The 13,009-nt window shown below is 37.4% G+C and overlaps 2 protein-coding genes across 6 annotated transcripts in view; one reads left to right on the plus strand and one right to left on the minus strand.

The window, feature by feature from the left end:
* NCBP1 (nuclear cap binding protein subunit 1) overlaps positions 1–5,521 on the plus strand; it is a gene marked incomplete at its 5' end in the record, with an annotated part of 41,643 nt that extends 36,122 nt beyond the window's left edge. For all 4 annotated transcript variants that reach the window (XM_079705707.1, XM_079705710.1, XM_079705709.1 and 1 more), the window contains 4 exons: positions 429–543; positions 1,937–2,065; positions 2,676–2,789; positions 4,168–5,521. In XM_079705707.1, the coding sequence (XP_079561833.1) occupies positions 429–543; positions 1,937–2,065; positions 2,676–2,789; positions 4,168–4,281 (472 nt within the window). In that variant the 3' untranslated portion in view covers positions 4,282–5,521. The remainder of the gene's footprint in view (positions 1–428; positions 544–1,936; positions 2,066–2,675; positions 2,790–4,167) is intronic.
* A 2,636-nt stretch (positions 5,522–8,157) lies between these two features.
* The window catches only part of XPA (XPA, DNA damage recognition and repair factor), a gene marked incomplete at its 3' end in the record, with an annotated part of 41,123 nt that continues 36,271 nt past the window's right edge, over positions 8,158–13,009 (minus strand). The window contains exon 6 of one of the 2 annotated variants that reach the window (XM_079706626.1): positions 8,158–8,306. In XM_079706626.1, the coding sequence (XP_079562752.1) occupies positions 8,158–8,306 (149 nt within the window). The remainder of the gene's footprint in view (positions 8,307–13,009) is intronic. The other variant, XM_079706627.1, reaches the window with a different exon arrangement.

Consider the following 13,009-nt stretch of genomic DNA (forward strand, 5'->3'; position numbering starts at 1 on the left):
TTAAATATCAACAGTATAAACCATGCAAATGAGGCTCAGATTGTTTCCATTTCAAGTTGCAATACTTAGTGTTTACGTTTAGAAGAAAATGTATTTTTGTTCCTAACCTGTTTTTTCTGGTTTGCCATTTCATTGAATATGTACACATACCTTCTATGTGTGTCTAGTAGGGGATGGAAAGAAGAAAAATGACAAGGACCCAATATTGCCTTCAGGAAGCTCACCTGAGTAATGGGTGGAGCTAGATGTTTTGTACAGTTGACAAGAAAAATCATAATTGTTGCTGGAGAGATATGCCTTATTCTGTCTGCCTAAAGAACAGAAGGCTATGTAAGACCTCAAGAATGAGTAGGTTATAAAAGTTGAGAGGTCTTATTTTCTATGAGTATAGTTTAACATATAGTAATCAAATGCCTTATTACTTTAAGATTGTTTGTTTGGGAAATCTTGCACTCCACAATTCGTAAGATGAACAAACACGTTCTTAAGATCCAGAAGGAGCTAGAAGAGGCTAAAGAAAAACTCGCAAGGCAACATAAACGGGTAAGTCTTGTGTTGATTGTAAATGGTCAAAGAAAATATACCAGAAACTTCTGCGAATATTCATTACCTTGATGGGAACTTATTTTTTCGAGACCAAATCATGCAGAGCTGTTTGTAGAAGTGGAGGAAGGGACGGACCTGGGGTCTGCTGTTCTCTCGTTCTGCACGGTGAACCTGTTTAGGAAGCCACAAACCTCACTTCTCCATAGTTCACCATCTCTGGATCAGTTTCATGTTTGCCTTCCCAAAAAGGAAGGAGAAGGAAGGAGGACACTTGTGTTTCTGTAAGAGTTTCTGATGCAAGAGGGGAAGAGGGAGAAGATTGTCCGTGTTCACCACTCCCCCGGTAAGGTTGGGGTAGTGGGGGGTCATTCCCAGGCCTATAAGATACTTCTCATATTAATAAGAAGTTAAGTATTTTAGCTATTTTGGGCAGAAACAGTGAGCTGGCTGTATCCTGCAGACAGTGCTGGCGTTGTTCAGACAGTGCTGGTGTTGTTCGTTACAGAATTTTCCAGTTCTGCACATTGATCATAGTAGAGGGTAAAAGCAAGTTCAATGATTTAGATGAACCAGAGCATGTTCGAGTGCTCGTCTCCATCTAGACACTCATACATACCTGAGCACGTATGTAAACACACTCACACATCTCAAATACTGTGATAAGGCAAATGGTATCATCCCCATTTTACACATGTACAAACTCCAGAGACTTGACTTCACACCACGCTGTTCTCTAGATATGTGGTGTCCAATATGGTGACCACCAGCCACATGTAACTAGTTACAAACTAATTAAATTTGAATACAATTTAAAAGTCAGTTCTTCAGTCACACTAACCACATTTCAAGTGCTCAGGTGTCATGCGTGGCTGGTGGCTATTGTGAGGGCAGCGCAGATCTACGGTGTGTTGTGATGAGAGGCTCCCAAGACCCTAACCCTGTATTTCCCCTAGGAGCAGCAGTTCAGTGTTCACAAACTCAGGGTTCCCAGCAATTTCATAAAACAGATTATGGTGAATAACAAGAATCAGCTGTACATTTTCCATGGCGCTCAAAGCTGTTTTCATTTTGAATGGAGGAAAAATGTGACACAGATTTCCTCCTTGAGTGGGCTGTCTTATAAAAGGCATAACTTACTTCTGCTTTATAGCAAATCTACCACGATTACCCAAGTGCCACTGAATTTCCCTGGCCTAGATAAGAGGTACTCATCATAGGACTTGGGACGTTTTGCCTGTATGTTTGGGACACGGGAGTACTTTTACTATAGAATACAAGTCTTCAAATAGCATTTGACCAGACATAATAAAAATCCTTAGATTTACTTGATGGGATTTAATACACTGCAATCCTAAATGGTGTTTTCCCTTTGTTCCTTTGCATTCGGTAGCGAAGTGATGATGATGACAGAAGCAGTGACAGGAAAGATGGGGCTCTTGAGGAACAAATAGAAAGACTGCAGGAGAAAGTGGAATCTGCTCAGAGTGAACAAAAGAATCTCTTCCTTGTCATATTTCAGGTACCTTGGCTTGGGACACTGATATGTTCAAAGAAACAGTACATTTCTTCAGTTTTAAAAAATGTTTTTATCACAGAAGTAATACATATTCATTTATAAGATCTTAAATATATAAAAGTTTACAAGGGAAAAATAAAACTTCACTAACTGGAAGTAATTGTTATTTACTTAATGAGCATTCTTGCATGAGCATTTCTCCTTGCTTTAAAAAAAATGGATACTATTGTTAAATACCTCTTTCATATTTAATTATTCCCAATTGTTGATCTATTTATTGATAGATGATTGTTTTCCTTCCTGAAGATTTTTGTGTATACATTCCTGTTAACATTTCTGATTATGTACTTAGAACAGGTTCTAAGAAAAATTACTAGCATAAGTAATCTAGACATTAAAGGTCTTCAGGTATTCCCAAAAACGATGTACTAACTCATTATCACTGCTTTTCTACACTGACAGTTATTTATTGAATTATGAAAGTTATGGATACACACCACAAAGACAGGGTGAAACAAGCAATACCTTTGAGGTCTCTTGGTCAAAAATGTGATTGTTTCCAAAGTACAAGAATTTTTTCTGACACCTCTGGAACTTTGTACCCCTTTTCCAGCGTTTTATCATGATCTTGACCGAGCACTTGGTACGATGTGAAACTGACGGGACCAGTGTATTAACACCGTGGTATAAGAACTGTATAGAGAGGCTCCAGCAGATCTTCCTACAGGTTTGTGGAAAACTGATTATATAATAAACATCATTATTCTCAGCCACAGGGATTTTCCATTTCAAAAAGTCATCAAATCTGTCAGGAGGTTATGTAGTACCTGTAAGCCCCTTAGTGTCCATTTGTTCCTACTGCTGCTCATCACAATATTTAGGCTTAAACTGGCTCTATCATTCAGACTCCTAATTACCATTCTCTTTGGAGAGCCTAGCTGTAATACAACATATAGAGAAAAAAATGCTAATGGAAGAGTAATTAGATTTTAAGAATCTCTGTAAATCCAATGTGCAGATGATAACCTTGTTTCTGGAGGCACTATTTAAGTTCTCTGAGGTCCTTATAGAAAGCAAAATGCAACACCTACTCTCTGCTAGATTTAAGTTAAAGATCTGTAAGAGAGTGAAACTAATCCTTTGTATCTTCAGACACTAACACCCCAAATCCTCATTTGTTTGTTCTAGAAAAATGATTAAAGCAGAAGGCATAAAAGGGGGGGGGGTTCTTTAAGGCTGCAAGCAAAAATTTATTCTAGATTTTTTAGTTACTGTCAAATTTAAAAGCTTTAACAGCCCCTAGTTAGTCCTATAGGAATCTGAGTATATTAAAGTTTATATTTGTACACATAGAAGAAACTATTTCATTTTCTGACTTTTTTTTCCAGTTAGGTTCAACAAGTCACTGATATTCAGTAAGACAGATAGATGACCTCTTTATTTTTAAAAGGTTAAAAAAATGAGGTTTTCCTATTTTGTGGAATACTTCACAGATCACTGGCTAATATCACTGGCTAATTCTCTAATATTTTTTTCTTTTGCAAAGAGATACATTAAAGCCCTAACCAAAAAAAGGAAATGATTCCAAATTTTTCTTATGTTTCAAGGACCATGGTTAAATCATGGTTACTTAGTAACAGTGCTATTCTTATTTGTAATGTATACCACCTCCCCCCCAACCCCCCCCTTTTTTTTTTAAATCTTCCTAGATCAGTCCCTGTCCTGACAGCTTTTAAAAAGTCATACTGTATTTTGTCCTGATTAGTGGAGACACATCTGAAACTCATCTAGAATAGTAGCAGGTGCTGCTGCCACTGCCTTGAAGCATGAATTGCATTTACATAGAAGCAGGCCAGAACTGGATTTTTTTAAAGTATTGAACATCGTTTTGTTTTGTTGTTTTCTTTGAACTCGTTTACTCCTACATTTTCTTAATGTTGAGGCTTTTCAGGGGCCTATTATTCCTACTGGCAAAACCACTTTTTTTTTTCCTGTTCTTTCCCATCATTCCAGTGTCAGTGGGCCGCTGAGGAAAATGTTCTGCAAGACTGCTTATGTGCTCTCTCTCCTGACCTAAACATTTATCCCCTTTTCTGTGTCCACAGCATCACCAAATAATCCAGCAGTACATGGTGACCCTGGAGAACCTGCTCTTCACTGCTGAATTAGACCCTCATATCCTGGCTGTGTTCCAGCAGTTCTGTGCCCTGCAGGCCTAAGGGTCATTTTTTTTTCCCTTCCTGTCAAGATTTTTTTAAGATCTCAAAATAATGTCTTATTTTTGATGGTTTGAATGCTTGCTTTCTTGTAGCATCCTTTCTTGAAGCAGAGGGGGAGGACAGGACAGTGAAGAATATGGTATTGATTACCTTTAACTGCCCCCTAAAAAGCAGATATTCCCTAATGACAATAATGTGACAGTGGATGTATTATATATGTGATAGATACAACTTTTCTCTGATATTTTTCTCCTTAAGGCACAAAAGATAACTGATTTGAGGTATGTGAAACACTAGAGATCAAGCTTACAAGTAGTATATAGAACTGATGATGATGGATTTATTATCAAGTAGCATAGCTTTTCACAGCTCATGGGTAACATGGGTCATCTAACAAACATGGATGAAATAAAACTGAAAATATCTTTTTTAAACTTTAGTATTTCATGATTTATCATCTCAGTCTACTTTAAAATTAGTGGTTTCTTACTAAGTGAGGTTTCTTACCTCTATCTGAAATTTTCTCTTCAAAGTATTTTTCATTACTGTAGTATTTTAAGACACTACTGTTATTAAAAGGTGTTACTAGAGTAGAAGTTCCCAAATTCATCTGAACATAAATCACCTGGGGCTCTCTAAGGTTTTTTTTTTTTAATTAAACCACACTCTCTGGGGGTGGAACACAGACATCATTGGTAGTTCTTAAAGCTCCCGGGTAATTCCAATGTGCAGATAAGTTTTAGAACTATCATCATCTTAGAATATCTGATCATTTCCTCAAATCTGAGACATCTGTCAGGTCATACAGTGAATTACATGCTAAAGTGGGATTTAGAAGTAGCTAGATTGGCTAAAACTATACTTGGCATTAGATGTAGGTTTGGATTTTATTTCTATGGAGTCTGGGTGGGCCAAGTAACTACTAATTCCGGAGCCTGTTTCCTATATGGTGTTGAGGCTTAATTAAGATGATAAAAGTACACTGTTAAATAACACACAAGGGATTACCTGACATTCCAAATCCTAACATTTTTAGACTTTTTTCATTAAACCTTCAGAAAAATTTACCAATAATCTCACAACTGAAAGTATCTTTGTGCATTTGTACTATCTTTTTTTTTTTTTTTTTTCTATCTTTTTTTTTAACTTTTAGTACATCATAAGTTTATGATGCATTAGGTATTTTCCATATTAATAAATGCAGTCTCTTTGGTTTACCATACATTTAGTGGCTACAGAATACAGTCTACGCAATAGATGGAAATTCCTAGGATTTTAAAATACCGTACCATTTTTAAATACCGTACCATTTAACAAATAATCACAAGATTAAGGTTGCATGGCAAGTTACTGGCAGAAAGGGAACTAAAACCCAGGTTCTTTGCTAAATGTTCTTTTGTTTACACTGTTCCTCCTTCCCACAAATTATGTAATTAGAAAAAGCTCCTGTCCTCAAGAAGCTAAAGGATAACCATTTAAGGCTTTGGTTAACTTTGATCCTAAACTGCTTTGTAATCCTTTCATAATGTATTGCAAAGTTTGGCTAGTTATACTTACTTGATCCAGATCCTAGAGGAATTTTTAGGTTTTCACCTCCTTTCTCTTGGACCCTCTCTTCATGTGTAATGGTTGCTTCTAACGGTTGCTCACTGATGTAACCCTGCTCTGACCCAGTCTGGCAGCTAGGTATATGAAAAAACTGAATCAGAGACTGAATTTTGAAGAAATAAAGGTACAAGAGCAAACATTCAACAGTTGCTCTCCCCACTAATGAAGCTCACACAGACAAAAGAATGGCATGTCACTGTACATCATACCTTGCAGTAAATCAATATTCTATTAAACTGTGCTGATGCCATTTAACATGCTTTGGTCAAAGTGAACATATACTTTTCCTTAACTCTCAATCTCCCAGGAATTATTCAGAATGCAGTTCATATGAAGATAAGTTTGTTTGCTTTTCCTGGAAAGTATTTAGCAGTGATTTGTGTAACTTACTAATCTACAATTATACCTGAAAATGAAAGATGAGGACAGAACTTGGCAACCTGAGTAAAGCAGATCTGGCTGTCAGCGACAGCTGGATACCAGGACTGTCCTAAATTGATGAAGGTGAAGAGTGACTAGAAGCCCACCTCAACTGGACAAGTCTATTAACTACACTGGTCTTGATGATATGATGTGCTCATTAACAACTGGCTGTTACGTGCCAGATGCTATAGATTCACCGTATTTAATCGTCATGAGAGTCCTTACATTATTATACCCATCTGACAGATAAAAACAGGCCCACGGAGTAACTTACCCAAGGTCCACAGGTAGTAAATGGAATCTGAAACTACGTCCATGTGGTGGTTTTAGGGTTCCTTGTCTCCCAGTAGTAATGCTGTTGTCAGCAGCCTGAACCCCTAGTTACTTGCTGGGAAGGTGTTTTTTTTTTTCCCCAAGAAGTTCTTGCTGCCCATTTGGAATCGCTTTTTACTGAGCTGTAATATTCAGCATAACACATTAAAAAAAATCAACACGATAAATAAAACATTTCTGTATTGAATACTTATATAGGGAACAATTAGTAATTATAGTCTCAAGTCTTTGGATTTGACCTGTTTTGACTTTTGCCCTTCCCTCAAGCATAATCTCCAAGAGCTGATCTAGAGAGAGAAATGAAAATGTACAAAAACTTCCTATTTATTTGTAGCAGTGGGATAAGAAGTCCTGTCAAAGAACTTGAAAATTTATCTAGTTTATCATAACTTGAATTTGTTTTTATCAAAAAAGAATGCATAGGGGCTTCCCTGGTGGCGCAGTGGTTGAGAGTCCGCCTGCCGATGCAGGGGACACGGGTTCGTGCCCCGGTCCGGGAGGATCCCACATGCCGTGGAGCGGCTGGGCCCGTGAGCCAAGGCCGCTGAGCCTGCGCGTCCGGAGCCTGTGCTCCGCAACGGGAGAGGCCACAGCGGTGAGAAGCCCGCGTATCGCAAAAAAAAAAAAAAAAAAAAAAAAAAAGAATGCATAGACCCTGTAGTCAAGCACTTGGGATCAAATGCTCTTACTAGATATAACTACCTTGTAATCCTTTTGACAAGATAGAGGAATATTTGACTACCTAAACTTGATCCAGGTGTCTGGGGTGATGTCAGGTTGTAGGTTACCACTCCTTTAGAAGTGTTAAAACAAGCACAGAAGCAAGCTGTCTTCCCTCCCAGGATTAAATGAGAATACCTGTAAGGCACTTAGCATAGTGTCTGCATGGCACATGGTAAATGCTCAGTAAATGTTAACAAGTTATGATAAACTTATCACTACCTTTGATCAATATAGTTTTTCCATTTTAATCCAGATTTGAAAAGGGCTATCTGGAAACTAATATTAAGATCTATAGTAGTAAACCCTAAGGGTACAGAAAACTTGTCCCAGCAATAGCTCCCTGCTCCCTTGACTTGCAGACAGTAGTCTAGAAGACCTGGCCCAGCCCCTGGGGTGCAGTGGTCTACCACCATCCCTGCTGTTTCTTGGGATAAGAATCCAGTTCAGCCAGTTTTTGCCTTTACTACTAAAAGCTCTTCCTCCTACCCCAATCTAGGGTTTGTCTTGGTTGCTTATTTCTCAATTTTAGCTCTAACCTAACATTTTTGAACCTATCACTCAGCTCCCATACCTATTGTAGAAAAAATGGTCACAGACCCAATATTTTGCCCACAACCAGACCTGCTGGACCTTAACTGAAACTTTTTCTTAAGCCATAACATACATAATTATTGAAGCATTATTTATACAAGTGTTTCATTCATCTATGAAGACTTTACATTTTGATGAATTTTGAACAAGACCAATCTAAAAATTTCCACACTATAAAACATATCACTTAACTAAAAATCACATTTTCTCGTATGTCAGTTCATGGCCACACACAGTACAAGTCTTCCGGTACATGTCATCCTCTAGGTTTTCTTCTGGTCCATACTCATGTTGATGAGCAACTGTCTCCTTTTTCCATAGACTGCTTCTTACTGCTCGCCGTAATTCTAAGAGAAAAATAAAAGCCAGTTTTTCAGTGGCGCTATTTCAGCTGTGTGTGTTTAAACCAAACGTGGTTTACACCTTAATTTTATAACAAGTCAAAACTGCTGATACAGATTTGGCAAGCTTACTTTCTTATCTCACTCACTGGTTTGGCCTGTGAAATTATTCATGTGATTGTTGGAGTTAGTGTGAAACAGGAGATTCAGAATTGAGGTATATGGACTAGAGGGACCGCAAAAAAACAGATTCAGAAGACAAGCGAAAGAACAGGGTTTGTTCGAGCAGCTGACTATGGAAAACAAGATGCCACAGCAGGAAAGGGCAATCAGCTGGGATGACTGAGGATAAGGAGCATTTTAAATTCCTTGTAAGTCAGGAGCTACTTCTCTAAGAGGCAAGTCAGACTTTGCTTGCAAGAAAACTAGAAAGCCAAGAACACCACTAGCTCATGGCTGTTAGAAAAGCTGCTCGTGCAACTGACCTTATGTCTATTAAATTCTTTACCTTATAAAATGAGAGCAATAGTTTAGGACATAAATTGCTAGTAATCATTGCAAAGTACAACATAAATAAAAGAATCACTGACTATTAAGACCTGGAAAGAACCATGGAGTTATTTTACTTCATTTTACTTTGCAGGTAAGGAAATTGAGCAAAGATAGCATGGGAACCCAGGTCATTTATTCCAATGTTTAGAACTTTTCCTGCTACATCACGTTAAGATGTCATTTTCATAAAGAAAAGTTATGTTGGATGCTCTGAAAAGTGACTAGGACATTCTAAAGTTCACACTGCATGTTACCTGAAGAAACCAAATGCTTTGTGTTAATCAGAAATTAACAGGGAAGGGATGTGGGAACAGATGTATATGTATGACTGATTCACTTTGTTATAAAGCAGAAACTAATAAAAAAAAAAGAAATTAACAAGCTAATAACATCTCAGTTTCTAGTTTAATGAATAAAAAGCAACACGAGTTGTTTTCATTTTTCTATTCTGACCAATGATCCATCAAGCCCTGCACTTTTGACAGCAGCACTACCTAAGGGAGGGTATGACCATTATCTTCTATAATCTCAGCCTTAAAAATCAAAGTACACCAAGTAATCACACACATTTTCTTTAATCCATTTTACTATGATAAGTACTATCAAAATAATACTTGAACCTTTGTATTTTCAGCCTTTATTTGTACCATGAGGATAAGCAAGCAAATAGGGCTATGTATCGGGCACTGTTCTAAGCACTTTATTTATAAACATTTAATCCTCACAACACTTTGCAATAAGTACAACTATCAACCCAATTTTACAGATGAGAAACTAAGGCTCAGAGAAGTTACATAAGTTGTGTCTAAGATCAGGCAGAGGCACAGTCTAGCTCAGGCCATGTTCTTAGCCACTAAGCTGTGATGCCTTTTCATACACCTCCAACATGAAAAGCACTTTATCTGAGACATTTTCAAGCTTCAGTGTATATACCTCTAGACAGTTTCCAAACTAGGGAGAAAATCATGTTCATCCAAACTCCAACCTTTATTCCTATATCCTCTCATATTCTGAAGAACCCTAATTTTTCTAAACGTATCTGGAATGCCCTTTATCCTTTTATTTTTCTACCTTGGGATATTTTTAAAATAAAAAATAAATGATATGCTGACCAGAACTGCACAGATGCCTCATGGTTTCAGATAATGACAGGAAGATGTCTCCTGTCCAAGTTCCAATACCAACTTTTCAACTTTGCTCTGATGTAAGGTATCCTGGCCACTTTCCCTTTACTACCCCACGAGGAAAATCTCTCAAAATCTGACTGCATCCCAGTCACTAAGCTAACTGCCCAATTTGTGCATTATGTGAACTTAGGGAGATAAGAAAATTTTCTTAACACTAAAAGAATACTTAACAAAAATCCAGCTTACTAGGTGTAATTGTCACAACTGAACATAAGGTTTTATATTGACTTTATGGCTTTTCTTCCCATCCTTCAGCTAATCTATCAAGGTCTATAATGACAATAAAGCCATATCTTTAGTATTTACTAGACATTCCTGGAAAAACTTGTGCTAGGAGGCACTAAAACAAAACAAAACTGGTATATCTGTCATTTTCTTGCCCTTCTTTCCCCACATGACCAATCTAGTCTTAAAGCCATGAGGTGGAGCAAGTGGGCATGGGGAGGGGAGGGAGCCCAAGATAGATAAGGAAGGTCTAGAGAGGAGGCAGCAACAGTGAAGGGAAATTAGGTACATTCCACTAATCAAATAACTATATATTATAAAGGATAATGGAAATCAGGTTTCTCACTGTCAAAGAAGGAAATTACAAATAAGGAAGAAAACCAGAATAAACCCTAAAATTTTGGATTAGAACTCGGTATATCAGTGTAAACTCAAGGTTTTAATTATATATTATAGATAGATATACACGTGTTTTAAGCTAGAAAGAAGTGCTCAAAGAATGATGAAGACATGTCAAAAGGACACAAGACCTAGCTTGAAGATACTCCTATGGGCCCAAATCTGAAACAATTTGAGCACCAAAATAATTGAGGACAGAAATGAACCAAAAGCCACTGAGAAGAACAGGAATTAATGAATCCATACCAGTAAAAAACAAATGGGGGAATGATGCTATAGAATGCCGATTTCCAACTGGTTAAATGTGGAGTGAGCGCTGAAGGTAGAAAACAATTTTTGCAACCATCATACTAAATACTGATTCAGGCAAGAACCATCCACGGATGAATGTTAAATTTAGGGTGAAGTGTTGAGGAGAAGCAGGACATTCAGGTGGTCTTACAGGGTTTTTTTGCTTATCAAAAATAAATATTACATCACCACTGAGGGCAGATGGATATCACACGCCTCCAGATGTGATGCCCTAGAAAAGTCACTTCATTTATGCTCTATCCAACCTGAAATGAATAACCCGAATCTAACCACCAGGAAACATGAGAAAAACCCCAAATGAAAAACATATTACTACAAAAAAGGCAGGCAGGGGAAGAGAAAAGACTCCTTCAAAAATGTCAGTGTCATAAATGATAAAGGTTGTGGAAATATTCCAGAATAAAGTAGTTTAGGAAGACTTGGTACCTAAAGCCAATACCTGATCCTAGACTGGATTCTGTACTAGAATAAAAAACTACACAGGACATAATTGGGTCAACTAACAGAATATGGATGACAGATTAGATAAAAATATCAATAGTATACTTTTGTAAGAGAATATTCCTATTCTCAGGAAATATACACTGTAGTATTTAGGGGTAAAAAAGGGTGGCAATGTACACAACCTACTCTTAAATGGTTCAGAAATAAACGTGTGTAGAGAGAATGCAAATGGCATAAAGTGTTAATAGGTAAATCTGGGTGAAGAATCTGGGTGTCCCTTGTACCATTCTTATCCCTGCAATTTTATGTAAGTTTGAAAGTATTTCCAAATAAAAACATTTTTAAAAGACAGTAGCTAGATTGACGGGGCTTCCAATGGCCAAATTTGGGCATCAAAATGAATAATCAGGAATGGACAGACTGTAACACTTACTTGAGAATAAGAATCCATGAATCCAACTAGTACTAAAAAAAAGCTCTTCTTTCCAAAAGAAGCCAAATAGTAATTGTAGAAATAACAGAAAAAGAAAGTCACCATTTATATCCACCCTAATAATAACTGACTCAGGCAAGATTTAACCTGGGTGCTAAAACCACTGAGTGAAACTTAAGGAATGAGATGTTCACATAGTGTCAGTTACCCCATAGATTTCTCATTAATTACAAAGGGGAAAGGGTACCTTTACAATGGAGAAATCTGGCAGACACTGCCTTACCTAAGCGATACCATGTGTCTCCTGAGGTAACCTAAGCGATACCATGTGTCTCCTGAGGTAACCAACCAGAATCTAATTGTGAGAAAACAAACTGCTAATAAACCAACGTTGGGACATTCTGCAAAACAGGTGGCCTGGATTCTTCAAAAAGGACAATGTTATGAAAGAAAAAGGCTGAGGAACTAAAAGAGACTATGGATATGCATCATCCTTGATTGGCCCCCAGATCCAACAACTAAAAAGCTATAAAGGATATTGGAACAACTGGGGAAAGATAAATAATATAGATTATATACTAGGTAAAAGCATTATATTAATGTTGTTTATTGAGTGTGATTATTTTTTGGTTAGCAGAAACATGTCCTGATTTATAGTAGATGAATGTTTAAGTATTAATAAGAATCACAATGTCTACAAGTAACTCTTAAATGGTTCAGCAAAATATGTGTGTGTGAATGAGGGAGAAAAAAGTAAATGTGGCAAAATGTCAACATCTGGTGAAATAAAAAATTTGTTTAAATAAGGATTAGAAAGTTTTTCACATTACTTTATTTAAGCAACTTAAAACTTTGGAAAGTAGAGGTCAACTACCTACTGCTGAGAATGAGAAGAAGAGGTGGAAAGATCAGAGACTTTAGAAGAGTGAGAAAAGGTCTGCTAGGCCTTGGGAAAACTAAGGAAACCTTGGGGGTGGAGCGGGGACATACCAAGCAGCCCTGAAAGCCTAACCGAGGCTGGAGAACAGAATAGTGGTTACCGCGTTCCAACCTCCTGGCCCCACTGGCCTAGGATTTCACAACACAAAAAGCTGTAGACTACTTCTCTGGGAAGGTTATAACATTGTTCATGATAACCATCAGTCTTGCTACTGATT

Source organism: Hyperoodon ampullatus (assembly GCF_949752795.1).
Source record: "Hyperoodon ampullatus genome assembly, chromosome: 6".
In the NCBI taxonomy this organism is placed as follows: Eukaryota; Metazoa; Chordata; class Mammalia; order Artiodactyla; family Ziphiidae; genus Hyperoodon; species Hyperoodon ampullatus.